We start from the raw sequence: 19,281 nt of genomic DNA, 5'->3' as shown, positions 1-19,281 counted from the left end.
AACCAAGAACAATGGAAGTACATATTAATATAATAGTTTAAATAGTCTTGCGTATGCGTATTGTGGAATAACATTCATATTCATATTAATTTCTTTAGATTTAATCCTTCTTCAGTCATTCCTGGAATTCCTGTAGTTTCCTCCCTAAACAAAGGCTGTGCTCTCCGTGAATGCGCCACAGAGTCTTAGCTTTTCCCCCGTGACAATGGCCCTCATGAACTGCGGACCCAAGTACAGGCCCTTCTCCGTACTCTTCGAGTCGCCGTCCAGCCTTATGATGTAGTCCTTGCTGATCAATCGCTCGGCCATGTCGTGCTCCAGCTTGGGTATCAGTATGTCGTACAGGGTGCCGTCCCCGGCGGCCGTCAGCTTGCGGTTGACAATCGTGCAGCAGTTGTCGTTGCGGAGGATCTCCAGGAACTGCAGCTTGACCTGGTCCAGGGTACTCTTCTTGGGATAGCCGGAGAGGCGCTCAAAGCACTTGAACTGGTAGAAGCGGCGCTCCAGCTCGGCGAGATCATCCAGAAGGGGGCCAATCGGTGGCAGATCATCCGACTGCGAACGCGAAAGGCGGCAGAGATCCGTGAGGAGCTGCTCGATTTGGGGGCTGAAAAGATCATCGACTTTGGCATTGATGCAGATGTCCTAGAAAAAGAGATTGCTTTAGTTGTTTTCTCCATTGGATAGAGTCCTTTACTCACTAAAATCTTGAGGATACTCGAGTGGAGGACTGGTACTATGGTCAGGTTGTAGATCTCGTGCATCTTTCGGCTTTCCAGGAAGTGTAGCACCTTCAGGGCCTCATTGGTATCATCGAACAGTCGCTTCTGTCGGGCTACGGGCACGGGATGGGCCTGTTGCCAAACTTTTAGCCAGGTGTTGCCCTCAGTGGTCATTCTGACGCTCAGCTGGTGAGTGATTTCACCCGTTTCTGAAGAGTAACATTAATATAGGAAGGATGAAGGAGTATTTCTCACACTCACCATCCTTGACCTCCTCCCAGTCCTTGGGGCTGTACCAACGGATAAAGTCCTCCATCTGGGAGCGAGGATTGGCCGCCTTGAAGGCCTCCATGTCGGACAGCAGGGAAGTGCACATCATTTGAGTGGACAGACCCGAGCCGGGTCCCAGCTTCAGCATCACCTCGGCATCGTCCTGCAGCTGGTCCTCTGTCTTGGGCACTGGCTCCTGGGTCTCTGGGATGTAAAGATACTCCTCGGGCTCGTCCAGCAAACGCTCGTCCCCCAGCCGCCTCAAGCGACCCTCGGGCTTCAGGCTAAGCACTGCCTTAACGGGGGAGCCCGACCCGGAGTTCGGCTCATCGCAATCAAAGAACTCGCCCTCGTCCTCCTCCTCGTCCTCGGATATGGCCAGTGCCTGGTCCTGGTGCTGTTTGCGTTTGCTGTTTGCCTCCCGCTGCACGCGACGCTCCACGCAGACGTTGAGCATTTGCAGCTTCTGGTGGAGCAGGCAGGTGCGCGTATCGGGAAAGCCAGATGCAATCCTGTCAAGAGGGAGAGAGACAGGGCATATAATGAGGTGTTGATGAATACACTATTTCTAGGGGCTATTTATATGATAGATCAGGGGTTTCCTGAACTATTGAAGTGCCATTTGTGATCTTCTCGCTTTCAATCTCGCACTCACTTTCTGGGGCTCTAAAAGTAGTCTCTTTCCCTAGCATGTTCTCTTCTTTCTCCGTGTGAAGTCTGTTATAGTTCTTGTTGGCCTCGTAGTCTCATTTTCAGTCTCTGTTTGAATAAAACTCCCAAGCCCCGTCTTGGTTTTCTTTCTTTCTTTTGGAACATGCCTCTATATCATTCAGTTTCTGTCTAGTCTCCGTCTTCAATCTTTATTCAAGTTCCCATTTCACTGTCTGTGTCTGAGCCTACTCTTTGGGCTTCGTTCTCGGCCTCTGGGAGTCTGTGTCTTTGTGTCAGAGCTTCCCGGGCTCTTCCCAGTGCCTGCCTCTTGTCAGTCTCCCATTCCAGGCCGAGTCTTAATCTCGGTTTCAATCTATCTGCAAGATTCTGTGTCAGAATGCATCTTAGTCTTCTGCCAAGTCTGCGTTTCACTTTTCTCCACTCTGCATGCCACCATTCTTCATGTGCAACACCTCCTCCCCTGCTCGTATCAGCACCATTCTTTGGCTCCAATCTCAGTCTCAGTCTCTTGGCCAGACCGCACATCTTTGTAAAACTGGCAATAAAACCTGACGAGGGGCTGGGCAAACAATGAAAGGCGGCGATTGTCGCCGCTTATCAGACAGAGGACCAGAGAAGACAAGCGAAGAGCTCTATGCTAAGCTGTCACACATATAACCCATAAGCCATGCATGCATATATCACGGGGCGGACCATGGGTGTGTTCCCGTTCCCCTTCCCCTCCCCCCTGCCACCAACGAATGTCTCTCCTCCCAATTGATATTCACGCTCATCACGCCCTGTCAACGCGTGCGTGGCCCTCTCGTCTTGCATAGCCAATGAGCCCGAAGCGAGCTCCGGCAGTGACTCAGCCCCCAAAGAGTTTGTTGAACCCTTCTCGCACATACCGCACTAAGTGGTAGCTGAGAGGAGAGCCGAAGAGGGCGTTCTGTGTACACTGGTGGGATTTTCAAAGGTATATGTATCTCAGGCAGAGAGAACTCTTAAAAGATAGAGCTTGAAATATGATTGAAATCGTTTCAAATTTATATTCAAATAATCCCTAAACTTTGTTCCCCTCGTAACACAGTTTCTGGCCAACTGTTTCGCCTCTGTTTTTCTCCCAGTGTAGAAGGGAAGAAGTGACTTATTTGGACTGCAGCGCAGCGGATGTTTTCCAACCCAAAAATGGGAAAAATGGGAAAAAAATGGAAAAAATGAACAAGAAAATGGGGAAAAACGGCAGCTCCAAAGGGAGCTCTTCTGTGGTGCAATGGCATTTGCATTTGCATAAAAGTTGTCTTATTAGTTGGTGGCAGGAAGAAACACCAGTGCCGGGGCACAGTGGAGTGGCCAGCAGCTGCTTAAAAGGTTTTTCTAAGTGGCTCAAAAACTGCACTCAACCGCACAGAGAGGGGATAGGAGAGGGTGGGGCTCTCATCTTCTGCTGGCTGTTGGCCAGCGTTTTATTGACCCACCCAATGTTGTCCAGTTGATAATGTTCCATCTTCCAGGCCATAGCCCCATCTGCCACATACCCGACACTTTCATTTTAGTTTCAATGAAATAAAAACATCAAATGTGCTTCATGTCATTAATTCAATGTCTACGGTCTATGGACTATGGTCTATGCCTGGGAGCCAGCACCCCCATCCTCTCATCATCATCATCATCCTCCTCCCAGTCGTCGTTGTCGGAGCTCCATCTCCGGGCCAATAAATTAGACCGAGTTACGTTTATTTTTGTGTGGCCAAGAGAACGAGAGAACAATTCACTTGGCTTCAACGACCAAAAAGGATAAGCTGCGGTTAAACGGAAATTGTTTTTGGCCTTAATAGAGAATGAGATGACAAAAGCCAGCGTCGTGTTTAAAAGGGGATTTTCCTGGCAGCGGTCGCACTGGAATTTATTCAAGCTTCCTTCCCCTTACCCTTACCCACAAAATGGCGGAGGATTTCCCCAAGGAAATTTATTGAATAATAAGTTGACGCTGTGGGGATCAGGCAATTTAGTTATTGGGATTGAAGGGGCTCATTTTGTTAATAGAAGTCGCCTTATTAAAGGTGAAGCTTCTTATTATTATCGATAATTAATCGATTATTAATCAAAACTCTTTTTAAATACATATTTTGGTCCTTTTTTAGATGTTCCCAGCTCAAAAACGTTCCCCCAAAAGTTAAATCTGCTCTAAAAAAGATATCAAATTAATACAAACCCAAAAGGCTGGCCAAAGCTCAAACAACGAACCTCAAAAATCGCACCCCTCCCCCACCTCTCCACTTAATTCATTTGCCCTCAGAGCTGACCCAAGAGATTATCAACCTGTGCACACAGTCCGGCACTCCGACACTGCAGCACTCCAGCCGAACTCTATATATAGAACTCCGCATAGCACCTCACGCCCCCTCGTCTATATATAAACTTTTCAATTGACAACTTTTCCCACACAGAGAAAAATCTCCCCTTTTGGGCCAGAAACCACCTCGAAAAATTCTAATCCACTTAAATGCTTAACAGCATTATGTGAGCCAAAAAACCCCACTGCCGCCCCCCGGCCCCAAAGCCCTACGCCCACAGAGACCCACAAGAAGTGGGACCCAAGCTTTTGTTAAATAAAACTTCAATTAAAACATTTTTCGGCCCGAAAGGTGTGATGGGAGGCAGAAGATTGCCTCTTGCCCAACGAGCCTCGAGCCCCAAAGCCAAATAGACGGAAAAAAAACGCAAAAACAGATAGAAGAAAAAATCAACCGCTGGACCATTGTCTAAAAATGCAAATTTCCAAAGCCACAGAAAAAAACCAGAAACAACAAAAACACAAAAAAAGAGTGAATAATTATGCGGCCACAGCAAAAGAAACAACAAACACCTGAAACGGACAGAGAATCCAAGAGAGAGAAGGATAGAAAGAGAAAAATCATTTGCACCTTTCAAGTTTTTTGGGTGAGAAAACAAAAAGTTGCATCTTTTAGTGCATACCCTTCCAGAGGGGGATACCCTGGAAGAGGCAGAAAGGGGCTGAAGAGGCAGTAGTGGGTTTGATCAAGGTTCTTAATCGGGAAGAACCTGTACCCAACAGAGCTGCAAGAATTCTGAAGAGCTGCTCTTTGAAAATGTCTATAGGATTTCCCAATTCAGACAGCTTTTGTAGACTTCAGTATAGGATTATTATGGGATGGAAGATTATAGAGGGAATATCTGTTGGCAAGTTTAATGGAATAGAACATCAACTACAGCATTATATTATATTATATATATTTTATTATATTATGGTTCTGTTAAATTTGGTAACTTTGAAGGATCTACGATAGGATATGGCTATGAAAACGGATAGGCATATCGTATATGCAATCCTGCAGCTAATAATTTTTAAAAATTTCCATCTCTGGAGGGTATTTGTAGGTTTATTCCGCAAACAACCCAAAAAAACAGTTATCTGGTTGGCTTCAATTCCTGTTGTTTGTAGTCGTTTTGAAAACTTTAGCTGTGCACAACTGTACTTGATTCGTTTTCATTCATGCAGTCAGTCAGTCGGTCATTCATTCAGTCATTCCTGGTAGCAGTTGTTGCTGCATTCTCTTTCTTTTGTATTCACAATGCAATTTTCGCACTTTTCGCGCATTAAAAAATTTAGTGATGCAATTAATACGCAGAAGGAAGAAAAAACAAAGGGAACACAGAGAAAGAGGAAGAAGTGGAAGAATTTTTAATTAAATTTGTGGCCAGACAGTTGAGTGAGAAATGAGAAATGAGCAGCGAGAATAGACCCAGAGAAAGATAAGAGAGAGAGAGAGAGAGAGAAAGAGAGAGAGAAATGGGGAATGCACAGTCAAGCTTGAAATATTTTCTGCCATTTTTCTCGTTTTCCCAATCTGTTGTGTGTTTTTTTTTCGCTAAGTCTTAGCCACGTAATGCAATTTATAAGTTGAATTAAGGAAGAGACAAAAGTCCAACAGCCCCAGCACAAAAAAATCCAAGATGCCATGAAAAATGAAGTCAGGCGGATCGAACAATTGAAACATCAACCGAAAACCTCCTCCTCCTGCCAGCCTCCCACAGGCGCCGCTCCATCCCCCGCCTCTAGGCAGTATCTTACGGATGCACGTAGGCGTGAAGACGAAGCCGGGGAGTACGAAAAACTATCAATCAAAAGACACAAATGTTGATTATTATTATTTTTGGGATGTAGCCGAGCGTGCAGTTTAATTATTATTCTGCGGTCTGAAGTCCGTCTGAAGAGATGATCCGCCGGATTGCCGATGCCGCCGATGGGATGGAACTTCAATTTGTTTCAACTTTTACTTTGATTTGGAAATACAAATATAGGAAATCTTTGGCAGCCAAATTGATTGTCTGATTGCTGGCAGCACGTAATAGCCTCTGCACACTGAGCCCATCCCGGGGGAATGGTGGGATTTTTTGACAAATGTGAAACTCCGATTCACACTGCCACCATCCACCATCCACCATCCAACATCCATCAAAAACAGCTGATGCCAATAACAAGTTCATTAAATTTGCGCGGAAGATTTATTAATTCTTAATAATGGATGATAGAGATATAGCAATTATTTCGGCTGTGGTTGCACAGCAAAATATTTTCTTGCACCAACTAATAATGTTGATTAATAAGAACTTCAGCAATATGTTTACATATAAATTGGTTTTTAAACTTCCTTTTTAAAACTGGGCAAACGTCCCCTTCTGGTGGCACAAATGCTGGAGGAATGGCTGAATCATTACAGACGCATTGCACAAGTGATAACTGCGCCGTTTGTTCGTCGCCCACAAATAACACATTACTCCAGCGAGGGAGACTCGGATGAAGAATAGATATTGCCCACACACACACACCCCATATATATTTATTGTCTCTTACATATTCTTTTACCGAGTCGGTATCGTATCAGAGACGAAGTTCAAGAAGAGTTATGAAGTGCAGAGATCCTACACATTTGCAGTTGGAGTTGAAGTTAGCTAATGGAAACTATAGAAAATACGTTCACATATGCATACAGTTGAAATTTGTAGTTGTAACTAATTTGAAAGAAAAACTAAAGGTTAAGAAACAAGGTACGAAGACAGTACAGACACATTCATTGTCGGTAGGTATATCATATCCGTTCCCAATTCAACGTTTGTTGATTTTAGTCAAATTTATTCACATTGGGTCGATGCGGCGTACGATTAGACCATATAGTAAACGAAATTGAAGCTAAACACACACACACACACACACACACACACACACACACTGTTTTTGTTTTTTGTTAATTTTGTCACAATCATTGTTTACGTTTTCGCAGTGAATACCATTTTTCCATTGTGAATGACAATTATTCAGAGTTGCATTTGAAAACCATCGGCTAACTATCGCATAGAAACGTGCGGTTTAGGAACATCCAAAATGGATGGTGGACTAACTGGGAAATTTTCGGAACGGCAAAACCTTACGGACCATCCCCGAAATGGATGGTGGATGGTGGATGGTCGTCAGTGTGAAAAGCCTATAAGCCTTCGATGGAGAGATGCAATATGATTTATCGTGGATTATATAAGATGGAGGGGGATCGTCGCTGGCATGCAAATATCTAAGATTGTTGAACTGTGCAGGGAAATATTTTACATACGTTTACGGATAATTTAAGGCACTTAAAGTGGTAGCAAAACAATGAATAATTGGTCTTCCAAATGATTAAAATGGAGTGGACTCGAGGCGAACACTTTAAGGAATTTAAACGAATTTCTTACAAACAAAAACTGATTACAAATTAAGCCATATTCATACCTTTCTAAATCCAAAAATTCCTTAAGAAGCAGAACCTGTAATATCTACTAATTATATTTACGAAGATTCCCCCAAAACCAGCCAACATCTTGCTTATTTGTTCCCATCTTGATTTACTTACGAGTACCCAAAATAACAAACCCAAGAGTCCATTCACCTGTCATCTGCCAGCACCTTTTTCTGTGCCCTGAAGATCCCATAATATAACAATAATCCAAAGAACACAAAGAACTCTCCACCGAAAGGCAACCAAAACAAAAGTTTGGCCGCAACAATGACAACCACCGAAAAAAAAAACCAAAAGGGAGGGGAAAAGGCAAGGAAAAACGAATGTCATCATAACTCATGATTATGCAAAAAGGTCAACAGCTTCTGGTTCCCCCCTCCCTTGTTTTTTTTGCTAACCTTTCACCCATTGTTTGATTGGGTTCCGTGAGAGGGCAGGCCATCACGTGCTTGGCTCTTTTATGATTCGTTCAAATTAAATTAAATGGCCAACAAAAAAGAAGCTGCGCCGCGTAACACTTTTTTTTGCGGAGGTGGGACTTTGAAAAGGATTTACTGGGTGCCCAGTAGCAGGTCTTCTCCATCACTTCTTTTCACTCCCTTTTTTTATGGCCTTGCAGAAGAGTGACTGGGGCTGAGGCTGAGGCTATGAAGCACCTCGTTTGACAGGCAGACAGGCAAATTAATCAAAACTAAACTGCCCCAAGGATCAGCATCCCCCATGCCCCATGCCCTCTATGCCCCTCCTCCTTTCACGCACTGTTTGGTGTCTAAAGAGCATGAAAATGAAATTGAAAGTAGTAGCCTGCCAAACTGATTGATAAAGCCTTCTTCCCAACCCAAGCACTCTCCATGGTATCCTCCTGTCTTGACCACTCTCTCAAGATGTGGCAGGGGTGCCTCGAGTCCTGGCCGGTGGACAGGCGACAGCATTAATTGGATAATTTATGACCCAACTGGACCAGACAACCTTCACTTTTTCACTTGATGCCGCTCCACTCTCCAACAGCAAATCTAACAGCAAATTTGTCTTTTGTCCACAGCTCTATGCCGGCACCAAGATGAGAGGCAGCCAAACAACAACGACAGCCACAACGACGATAGCGCCCCTGCTCCTGCTACTCCTCTGGGTGGCCCAGGCGGCGGGACAATGTCCCTGGCAGAGGGATGTGCCCGACCTGCAGACCAGCTGCATATGTGCCTACAATCTGGGCAGGGAACTGAGCGTGCAGTGTGACCAGGTAAGGAAACACCAGCCTCCCCCCTCCTAGCCCTTTAGTTCAATCAATAATCTCTTTCCAGGTGAACTTCGAAGACCTTCTGGGGGCCATGAACACCCATGCCCGGCTGAAGCCCGTGGATCTGCTGTACGTGAACAACTCCTCGATATCGGAACTCCCGGACGCGATCTTCAGCAATCTGAGCCTGCACAATGTGCAGCTCTCGAGCTGCGGCATCAAGCGGATTGCGGAGGGCGCCTTCCGGGGCCAGGAGGGTGTGCTGCGGAACCTCAATCTGCAGGACAATCTGCTGAGCGATGTGCCGGTGAAGGCGCTGCAGCTGCTGGGCAAGCTCAATCTGCTGGACCTGTCCAAGAACCAGCTCACCCACATACCAGACGATGCCTTCAGCGGCCTGAGCAAGCTGTCGACCCTCAAGCTGAACGACAACAATGTGACCCTCTCGGCGGGCGCCTTCCGAGGACTCGAACAGAGTCTGAAGAACCTCAACCTGAAGGGCACCAAGCAGCGACGAGTGCCCGAGTGCATCAGGGGGCTCAAGAGCCTGGCCTTCTTGGATCTGTCCCAGAACGGCATCAAGGAGCTGCCCGGAGCGGGCGGCATACGGGTGTTCGACGGCCTGGATGCCCTCACTGCCCTGAATCTCGAGCGGAATCTCATCCAGAGCATTGGCGAGACGGCCTTCGCGGGGGTACGCAAGACGCTCAGCTCCTTGAGTTTGCTCAACAATCTGCTGGCCGAGTTCCCCATCGGGGCCGTGCACTCCCTGAAGGAGCTGCGCGTCCTGGACATTGGCTTCAATCTGCTGACCAGCCTGCCGGAGGCAGCCTTCCGTGGCAACCCGGGCATCACCCTCCTCGCCCTCGACGGCAACCCGCTGAGCTCCGTGCCCGAGGGCGCCTTTGCCCATCTGAACGCCACGCTGCGTGGCCTGTCGCTGGGGGGCCGATTCCTCCACTGCGACTGCAAGCTCCGATGGGTAGCCGAGTGGATACGCAACGGGGACCTGCAGGTAAGGATTACACTGAGAGAAATGCGGGACAGTGCTTGAAAGAATGTCCGTTCGGAGGGGAGTTTTCTATGTAGCTAAAAAGGTCCTTGAAATAAGGAATCAAGCGAGGATTCTTATGTTTCATGGATTTCATGGCCAATGAATGTATTTTCTTTTCACTTCGAAGTTTCTTTCCGTGAACATTCTTTCAATAAATCTAGTTCCGCTTAGATCTCCTCCCACCGCACCCAATTTGTTCCTGTACGTTTCATTAACTTTCCCATTGTGTGTTTACACTTCAATCCTCCCCCCGGCCACGGCCCTGCCCCTTAGGTCACATCACGAGAGCGCAATCCACAGTTCTGTGGCACCCCACCGCGTTTCCGGGACCGTGGCTTCTACTCCATACAGCCCGAGGAGCTGAGCTGTCCGGACATTGCCGATGCGGCGCTCCGCGGTCCAGTTGGCCTGGCCGATAACCTAAAGCCAACGTTGGCCTCGTCGTCCGTGGATTCCGTGGAGTATGAAACGGGGACGGGCACGGGCACGGGCACAGCTGCCTCTTCGCCGGTGGCCAGCAGTGTGAGCAGCTCCACAACCACAACGACATCGACAACGACAAGCACAACAACCACAGAAGAGCCAACAACGAAGCGTTCGAGTACGGTGAGTGTCGGAAGGATGCTGGGATACTTTCGATGTGGATTTTAATACTCTTTCCTTCGCTTTGACAGACGCGTCTTCCGGCCAAGACAACGGCAAGCGTTTCAGCCAGCACTGCCCCGCCCTCGGCGGCCACAAACCTATCCGCAAACGGCACCGGAACCGTCCAGGCCACCACCATCACCACAAGCAGTTCCTCCTCCTCCTCCTCGGCTGCGTCGGGTGTCCAAGCGAACAGCAAACAGGCGCCGGGCTGGCGTCAGGGAGTGAACAACAACGGGGGACCGCACAAGCCGCAGAGACCGCCGCTGGTGCTGGGCTATCCGCCGCAGAGGGGCACGCGGATCGACGACGCGAACGAGGTGCAGGTGAAGCACGCCTTCCGCCAGGACAGCTCCGTGATCATCCAGTGGGACTCGGACACCGCCAACATCCTGGGCTTCCGCGTGGTCTACCGCCTGTTCGGGGAGAAGGCCTTCAAGCAGGGACCGCCGCTGGAGGCCAGCGAGCGGGAGTTCAAGATCAAGAATGTGCCCGCCCAGGAGTGCATCATCGTGTGCGTGATCTCGCTGGAGGAGCTGCACGTGACCCCCGAGACGGTGCCGTACCAGCAGTGCCGCGAGGTCCGCACTGTGGCCTCGCAGGCCTCCAACATGGACAAGATAACGATTGCGGCCAGTGCGGCCATTTGTGGCACCATCATTGTGGCCGTGATTGTGTTCATTGCTGCCAGCAGGTGAGTCCCCACTGTGCTCCACTGGCCGTGAGTTATGGGGCCGTAGCTAACAACAGCAGAGCCACAGACAAAGCCAATGACTGGCCAAAGTGGCTGGCTGATTTATCGCAGGTCCTTAAGTTGTTGCCACGCCATGGGTTCCTCCCTCTCTCTTGCTCTCTCTCTCTCTCTCGATTGCATTTGTTACGCTTTGGCTCTATTTAAGCTATCTGCTTACTTCATCATCCTTCTTGGTCCCACCACATCAACCACAATCCAATCCCATTATACCCCGCAAGAGAGAGAGTATATCCTTTTTGGAAACAGCATCTCTTTAGTGGCACAGCTTGGAACAGCAGATTTCCTTCTTCAATCCTTGAAATACCTCCTCTATTTTCTACCAGGGTATTCTAAGCTTCGAACCCCTTCTAAACCATTCTCATCGCATTTCTTTCTCCCATTGCAGGCGCTCGCGCAAGCTCCAGAACAGCCAACAGAAGAGCCCACTGCCAATTGGAGGACTGCCTGTTAATTGCTGCGGTCCGACCGGTTCCCCAGGACCACTTGGCTCCATTGCAACGCTATCGGCATTTAACAATCACAAGGTGAGCCTCCCCTCCCCATGCCCCAAACCATACCATCGTTCGACTCGGTTTAGTTCCACTTTTATGCAGCCTGCCAAGAAATTATCTCTGGCTCCGGGCTTCGGGCTCTGGCTCTGGCTCTGGCCCCGGTTAGATGTTCGGACCATGACTGGGAAAATTGGCAGCACCGCGATTTGATGGCTGTTGATTGTACGGGTATTTACGGCTCTCCACAAATTAAACGGACCGCAGCGTAGATAAATACTGAAAGTATTTCGGATATGCTTGATCTTCGTCTTCTTTTTTGGCAAGGTTGCGTTGCCAAAAAGTTAATGGGAATAAATGTGTGGATGATTGTGTAGAATTTTTAATGGGATCTAAGCTGGAGACGATATATAGATTAAATAATAGAGAATGAAGCCAGTGTTTAGGTCTTCGAAAAGATTGAAGACCTACGAGCGATTGGAAGAATGCTAGAATGACATTTTTGTGGCCTAAATACGAAGGACTTTAACGAGACTGGGAGTGAATGGAAAAAAGAAGGAGTACCGAGGAGAATGAATGAAGAATGGGGACAAACTCTGATTGGAAAACATCAGTGGATTCCAGAGACAGAGGCTGGAGGAACACTCCCAAGAAACCAAGAACCTAGAAGGATTTTTCACACATCAGAAGGATTCACTGGGACTCATTCCAATTCCATTCTAATTAATTTCAATAATCGAATCGATTAATCTCTTCCTCTTCCTTTCCAGGAATGGGATCAAGTATCCGCGTACAGTGGACGCTCGATACCGCGTCCCCGCATCTATCCCGTCGAGCAGCCCGACGACATGCGCAGCCACTTTTCCGGAATGCCCGGCAAAGTGGGGAAATCAAGGTAAGACTCCACGGACCCCACAGACATTTCCCATCGAAGCGCACCTTCCATGGCGTGGCCCAACATTGGCTTGCCCCACATTGAGCTTGCTGCATATTTGATGGGGCCGTCGTTCTTCGTTTCCATTCAGCTATGATTTAATATTGCGTTCGTTATGTTTGTTTCATTGTTTGTTCGTGCCACACATCCGAATCGACCCACACACACACACACGACACACACATGCATAATCACAGTCGATCCATTGCCGATGGCCAGTCGCAGCACAGCTTCTCGAACAACTCGCATCGCGGCTATTTGGGTAGCGCCTTCCCCTCGAACCTGGTCAACTCGCGTCCAGAGCTGCGGCAGTCCCGCCAGTCCCTGGCCGCTGCCTCGGAGCGCATGTCGCGCGCCTCCTACGCCGGCTCCATCCACGGCGGCAATGGGGGCGGCGGGGGTGGCGGCGGCATGCAAATGGGGGGTCCCGGTGGCCTGCCCGTGAGCAGCCTGATGAGCATGAGCGGCATGGTGGGCGGCGGCGGACCCGCCAGCATCGCCTCCAGCGCCAGACGCTCGCGTCCGCGCTCCAGATCACGCGATCAGCTCAATGCCACGCACATACATAACCATCGACCGGGAAGTCGGTAAGTAGAACGTCACACATCTGCCGCATGCCACAGACTCGGATGCGAGTGGCAACTAATTAAGCAAACACTCACACTCTCCCCCCCACGCACACACACCAACACCAGACATTCTGTCTGTCACCATTCCGATCTTGAGATCTTGAGATCTTAAGCCGACTCCACCACCAATCCCACTTTCAATTCTACTTTTACGTTTCTTTGGTTTATGGCTCTTTGGCTTGGCAATTCATTTAATTAGCATTTCTTAAGTATCGCGCGGGCTACCATGGGAAAGTGTCGGGCTCTGAGAGGCGTTCGAAAATCAAGTTTTTTAAATGCCAACTACTCGACCCCCTCGCAGCACTCTCACTGTTGATATTTCTGTTGAAGTGCGCTTCAGAATTCAAGATTCAGCCATTAAGTAGATATATTGAAGGGAATTTATGGCACATTTAAAAACATGTGGGGGGTTGCGGCTTCGGGCTTCGACACCAAGATACCCAGTACTCCAGTCTCTCGACAGAAGCACTTAATCGGTCGAAGAAGTATTTAAAGAACCTTTCCTTTAAACAAATCAAACTATAATCGGAACCACTAACCCCAAAGTGATTAAAACTTAAATCCGCAGACAACCCTCATTTAATTCACTTTCATTACGATTATCATCACCATCTCAACCTTGATTGGAGACCCGATCGACTATTCATCGCTGAAATCAAATCAAATGAAACTTTCATCTGTCTGTAAATTCTGTGGGGCATTGGGCATGGGGCATGCATGTGGATTTAAGCCACAAATCCTTTCACCACCTAACACCGCTCTCTGGCTGGCCCTCTCCCGGCTTATATTTACTGATTCCATTAATTTTAATTGCGTTTCGCTTGGATTGCACCGCCATTTTTACCGCCACAAATCATGGGGCAATGCTGCGGCACTTCTGCTGCTGGCAGAGTGGCAGAGTGGCAGTATGGCAGAGTGTGTGATATAATCGATGTACTTGCCACAATTGCAGATACTCGCAGTCGGGCTCAACGCACACGTTGAACAACTACTGCGATACGTCGGATAACTGGACCGATCACGATATGGACATCTATATGGCGCGCAATCCGACAACGCGCAACGGTCTAGTGCCATTATGAGGGCGGCTTACGTTATCCTGATATTTCAATGTTGTATTAAATCTGGATGGCATTTTCTGACAATATCTGACGCCGGCCATCGAGGGGAGTGTTGCCACAAGGGATGGTCGGCGTCAGCAGCAACAGCAGCAGCAGCGCAGAAATGGTAGACATTTGCAACATCAGCAGCAGCAGCAGCAGCAACAGCAACATTTGCAGCATCAGCTGCAGCATCAGCAACAACTACAACAGCTACAACAACAACAGCGACATAGAAACAATCAGCAATTGGAGCAGCAGCCATATCAACAACCACAACAGCAACAGCAACAGCAACAACAACAACAACAACGATTACATTACTATATGCCACAAACAGAGCGATGCACCTCGCCACCCGATGTGGTGCCCCGAGCCGCCAATTTCCATAATAGCAACAGCAATATCTCCTCCAACAGCAGCAGCAACAACCTGCCACATGCGCCTTCGGCCGCGTTGACAGCCGCCACCGTAGAAGATGCCACAGCAGCGCAGGCGGCAGCAGCAGCAGCAGCTGCCACGGCAGCAAGTGGCATTGTTGTGGAGAATTATTTTAACGAATATGAACGTCAGGAAATCATTTATCATCATCCCACAAGCAACAGCAGCAGCAGCAACAACAATAGCAACAGGGGCAGCACCAGAAGCAGCAACAGTGGCAGCATCACGGCAGCCACATGCCACATTCCCCGCAGCAATGCCTTTCGTTTACAGTTACCCGTTGCAATGGCAATGGCAACGGCAACGTCTAACAATATTTTATATAATAATCATGATGTAGAAGCTGCAGCAGCAGCAGCAGCAGCAACGGCAGCAGCCACAGCAACAACTAGCAACAATTATAAGGCGCATACGTTTAGTGATAACTGTAATTGTACATGTAATTGTAGCCTAAGCGAAGAGGAGACTGCCACAGTCACAACAGCAACAACAACCGGCAGCCAGGATGGGGCAGACACAGAGACGGAGACGGAGACAGACGGAAATGGAGATAGAGAGCGTGAGGCAGAGGCCTCATCCTTGGCTGCCAGCACCTCGGTGTCAAGCATTGAGCAAGTGCAGCGGCAGCAGCAGCAGCAGCACGAGGCAGCTGGGCAGGATGTGGCCTTGTCTCTGAACTTGACATTGGCTGACACCGACCCCAATCCCGACACAGAGGCAGTGGTAGATGCAGAGACAGTGGCAGTGGCAGTGGCAGTCACAGTGGCAGACAGGGCCAAGCTTTAAGTGCAATTCTGATTCTGATATTCTGCCCCTTCAGATTGTTGCTGTTGTCGCATGCGGCATCTTGAGATTTGCATAATGGAAGGCACACACACACACACAATGGAATATATGCAAGAGTTACGAGTAGGAGTAGACGACACATACGATACATACGATATTTTTATATGCTGTTTAGAGTGCAATAAATACTTTCCGTAGTTCTTCTTTTTTGCTATTTGCGATTTGCGATTAGTTGTTGGAAGAGATGAAGAAACACCAGATGTTAAGCAATCAAAGAACTAAACCTTAAGTCAATATGGTACTAATTATACTTAATAGCTATTAAATCTGTTTAACTAATGTTTAGGCTTAGCAATGGAATATGTACTTTTCTTTATGCTGGGATAGACACCGCATAGAAGTCGCTGAGAGAGCACAACAACGCAATAGATTGTATGTAAATAACTATCATGTACTCGTATGTATGGGGAGATACCTCCTCTAAGGTACTATTATAAACAGGATCTAAAAACCTTTAACAAGCAATTCCAACGAATTCCCCCCTGACACACACAGAAACACTCTCTAGTCTAAAAGTCTAGAACCCCCAAACGATTTCATTCTTATTTCTTCTCTATATATGAATTTCATTCTATGTTTGTCTATCCCAGCTATAAACAGATTCTTCATTTCAACCAATACCATTTTTACTGCCCTCCAAAAAACGGTTTAAAAGTCAGTTTCAGTTTTTTAAGGATTGTTTCATTTCGTTTTTGTACAGAAGCTTCAATTGAAACATTTTTGTGTGCTACGTTCTTGTACGATTATGTTTATGATTTCCTTCTACTTTTTAGTGAGATTTTAATAAAGTTAATATTTTAAAATTATCGATCACTTTTTTATTTTCATCCCATTTGAGACTAAAGTCAAGCCTCTGTACATCTTTGTATATACATATGGAAGATAGTTTTAGGCGTTTTAAACGATTTAATTTCTTAGCATTATCGATATATCGATGTCGAACGATATCGAGGGACGAGCCCGGGCAAACAGTCCGGGCAAGTCCGGACGCAGTTGACAGTTAACAATATTTAGTGCCCCTGGGCGGGATCTCTTCGCGGAGAACCAATAACAACGCCCCGGTCTGGCACTGAATACTTAGTGAAGTAAGCAAATATATGTATCGATCTATACTATATACTCTACTATATATACTGATTCTAACGATAAGACAACGGTTATAGACATGGCTTTGAGCATTAGATATGTAAGCACAATTTAGGTGGAAAACGGGAGCAATTATTTAGACGAACAACAAGAACAACAACAACAAATATTCCAATAAACTTTAGGCAATAAATTCAAAGAAAATCGTATAGTAATATGTAATGTTTCATGTTTCACTTGTAAAGCAAGCAAAAGAAAACGTAGAGGAAACAATATCCAAACAATCCCAACAAAAACAACAAACATATTATAAGAACAAAGTTAAATCAAATTTAGTGTTAAGCAAGAAGCAAGAAGGAAACCATTAGAGTATTCAACTGCCTTAGCACCTGGAGAAGGTATGATATAGGAGGTACTCGTACGATATACGAGTAGAAGAGCAAGCACGTGCTTAGATTTAGATTTAGTTGCACTTGAACAAACCCAACCGGAGAGGAGAGGAGATGAGATGAGCAATATGTACTTATAACAGATACTGCCAGCTAACAAACAAACAACAAAGTGTATAAAATATCAATGAAAATTGTACTCGTGCCAGAGGAAGATCTCCTTCAAGGAGAAACCTTCCTTCGAGTGCTTGGACTGCTCATCTCTAGCCACACCGAAGACACCGATGACGACAGACACCAAGCGATATAGCGGAGGATTCCGATCCCTACTAGACCTACCGGTTAGATATTTAAATGTGCGTTAAATTGTTACACGTAAATCCAATTCGAATGTTAACTTTGCGGCTTCACAGATTAGCAAACTAAATTTAGACTAGACTAGAACGTTTACCAGATGTTTCGTTTCTGTTTTGGTTTCGTACGCATCAAGTTCCGAATAAAAAGCATATTTTTGTTACGATTTGAGGGCATTGCTGATTGTGTGGGTGGATGGCGGACTCACCCGGGTACGGCTAGGGAGTTGTCCCACAGCAAACGCAGCTGACGGGTGAAAGCGGCCCACAGTTGGGCCATGCCATCCAGGCCGCCCGAATGGGCATGACATGTGGCCAGGAGGCAGCTGAGGCGACAGACCAAAGAGTCGGGAACGGCACTCTTAATGCGCATTGGATCGAACTGGAAGGAGTTGAAGGATTAACAAGGATCGGCTCTCAAATGATATGCGCATGAGAAGCACCCACCTTATTCTTGAAACTCTGTTTGACATATGGGTACAAGGCCATTTCGGGATGCATATCGGGAAACATGTAGGCCAGCAGTTCGCTCAACTCACTCTCGGTCATCGGACCGGGCAGACGCTTCGTTAGACCCTCTTGAGAAGGCATCTCATAGTTGCGATCCCGTCGCTTGGTCAGCTGGCGTTCTGTAAGTTTATCCAAAGGATTGATGCCTTCAGCACCGCTGCTGGTTCCAGAGAAATTGCGTCCCACGAAGGACTCCAGAGAACGAGTGACACTGGCCACAGCCTGGTAGTCCCTCAGGCAGCACGAGAGATAAGAAGAGGCCTCGACAGAGAGATAAACCTTGCCTAGCGGCGCCTTGGAGGGTATGAAGTCAGTCCTCTGCTCGCTGTCGAAGGCCACGTGCTCGGACAGCTCCGGCCAGGTGTAGACCAGATAGATCTCTGTGCAGGATTCGGGCTTATAGCCATGTGGCAGGGCATAAAACTGTTGAACATCCACATGGGCCACTTGTCCAGCCACAACTATGTCCTCGGAGTTAAGGCCATAATCGAAGGGCACATACATGGGCATTCGAATGCGCATCGTGTCCAGGGCGTAGGTGGTGCAGACAGAGACCATGGCAGACTGCGGATACGAGGCAGGAACCTTCTCCCTAAACAGCGTCAGCAGACCCATCAAGTAGCGACACTCGGGCGGGGCCTTCTCCAGGCCAATCAAGCGGAAGTTGGTCCTCAGGGCAGGCGCCGGCGACACACCCGTGAAGAAATTCCACTTGGGATCGTAGATCTGCACAAAGATGGGCACAACACTTCCCACCTCTGCGGCCACAACTGCAGCGGCACTGAGAAAGAAATTAAATTCCGCCGTGGACTTCATGTAGTTGACGCTGGCATTGACCGGATGGAGGACAATGAAGCGCCGTAGACCATATATTCGGGCCAGAGTGTGCAGCTCATTGGAGCTGCTACGAATGGGCGGACCAAAGCTGTTCCCGCTGCTCATCAGATCCTGATGGCATTGTGTTCGCTGCGGGCATCTATTCTCCTTTATCTCCTCCTTAATTTCGTCCTCCTCCAAGTGTGCCTGGTAGTGCTCCACCTCAATGCCGTTGCTTAGCATATCCAGGGTCTCGCTTTCAACCTTCCACTTGCAGCGAAAGATTTCCTCGGGCTTCAAAGATCTGCCAACATCACCGCTGGCAGTGACGTCCCATTTCTGGAGTATTTCACCCAGCTGGGCATTGAACACCTCCCAGTCCGAATCGGCGCTGAAGTTCTCGCGATAAAAGTCGTTGTCATCAATTTCCTCTGCCATTTGAATGGGAATTTAACGCGTATCAACAAGGACAGACAATAACATACAAAATAGGGCTGCAAAAACAGTCGATGACGACAAAACAATTAAGGGCGCTGCCAGATCGCTGGAAATAGTAGCACC

General features: G+C 47.6%; 2 protein-coding genes across 3 annotated transcripts in view; one reads left to right on the top strand and one right to left on the bottom strand.

The window, feature by feature from the left end:
- The window catches only part of LOC6595674, a 61,692-nt gene extending 47,269 nt beyond the window's left edge, over window positions 1–14,423 (top strand). Inside the window, exons 2-9 of one of the 2 annotated variants that reach the window (XM_026988577.1) lie at window positions 8,481–8,678; window positions 8,740–9,690; window positions 10,003–10,335; window positions 10,404–11,068; window positions 11,514–11,652; window positions 12,387–12,511; window positions 12,748–13,137; window positions 14,132–14,423. In XM_026988577.1, the coding sequence (XP_026844378.1) occupies window positions 8,499–8,678; window positions 8,740–9,690; window positions 10,003–10,335; window positions 10,404–11,068; window positions 11,514–11,652; window positions 12,387–12,511; window positions 12,748–13,137; window positions 14,132–14,261 (2,913 nt within the window). In that variant the 5' untranslated portion in view covers window positions 8,481–8,498 and the 3' untranslated portion in view covers window positions 14,262–14,423. Of the gene's footprint in view, window positions 1–8,443; window positions 8,679–8,739; window positions 9,691–10,002; window positions 10,336–10,403; window positions 11,069–11,513; window positions 11,653–12,386; window positions 12,512–12,747; window positions 13,138–14,131 lie in introns of those variants that run through there. The other variant, XM_026988578.1, reaches the window with a different exon arrangement.
- On the bottom strand, window positions 13–19,158 carry LOC6595673 (rab3 GTPase-activating protein catalytic subunit). Its single transcript, XM_002020697.2, has 5 exons — window positions 17,842–19,158; window positions 17,604–17,776; window positions 984–1,504; window positions 702–931; window positions 13–645 (listed from the first exon to the last, which is right to left on the bottom strand). The coding sequence occupies exons 1-5, from the start codon at window positions 19,156–19,158 to the stop codon at window positions 145–147; spliced, it is 2,742 nt and encodes a 913-aa protein (XP_002020733.1). The 3' UTR covers window positions 13–144.
- Between the last annotated feature and the right edge of the window lie 123 nt (window positions 19,159–19,281).

Source organism: Drosophila persimilis, unplaced genomic scaffold (assembly GCF_003286085.1).
Source record: "Drosophila persimilis strain 14011-0111.01,24,50 unplaced genomic scaffold, DperRS2 tig00000191-arrow-pilon, whole genome shotgun sequence".
NCBI classification, from domain to species: domain Eukaryota; kingdom Metazoa; phylum Arthropoda; class Insecta; order Diptera; family Drosophilidae; genus Drosophila; species Drosophila persimilis.
This window is presented reverse-complemented; position numbering and strand designations above follow the sequence as displayed.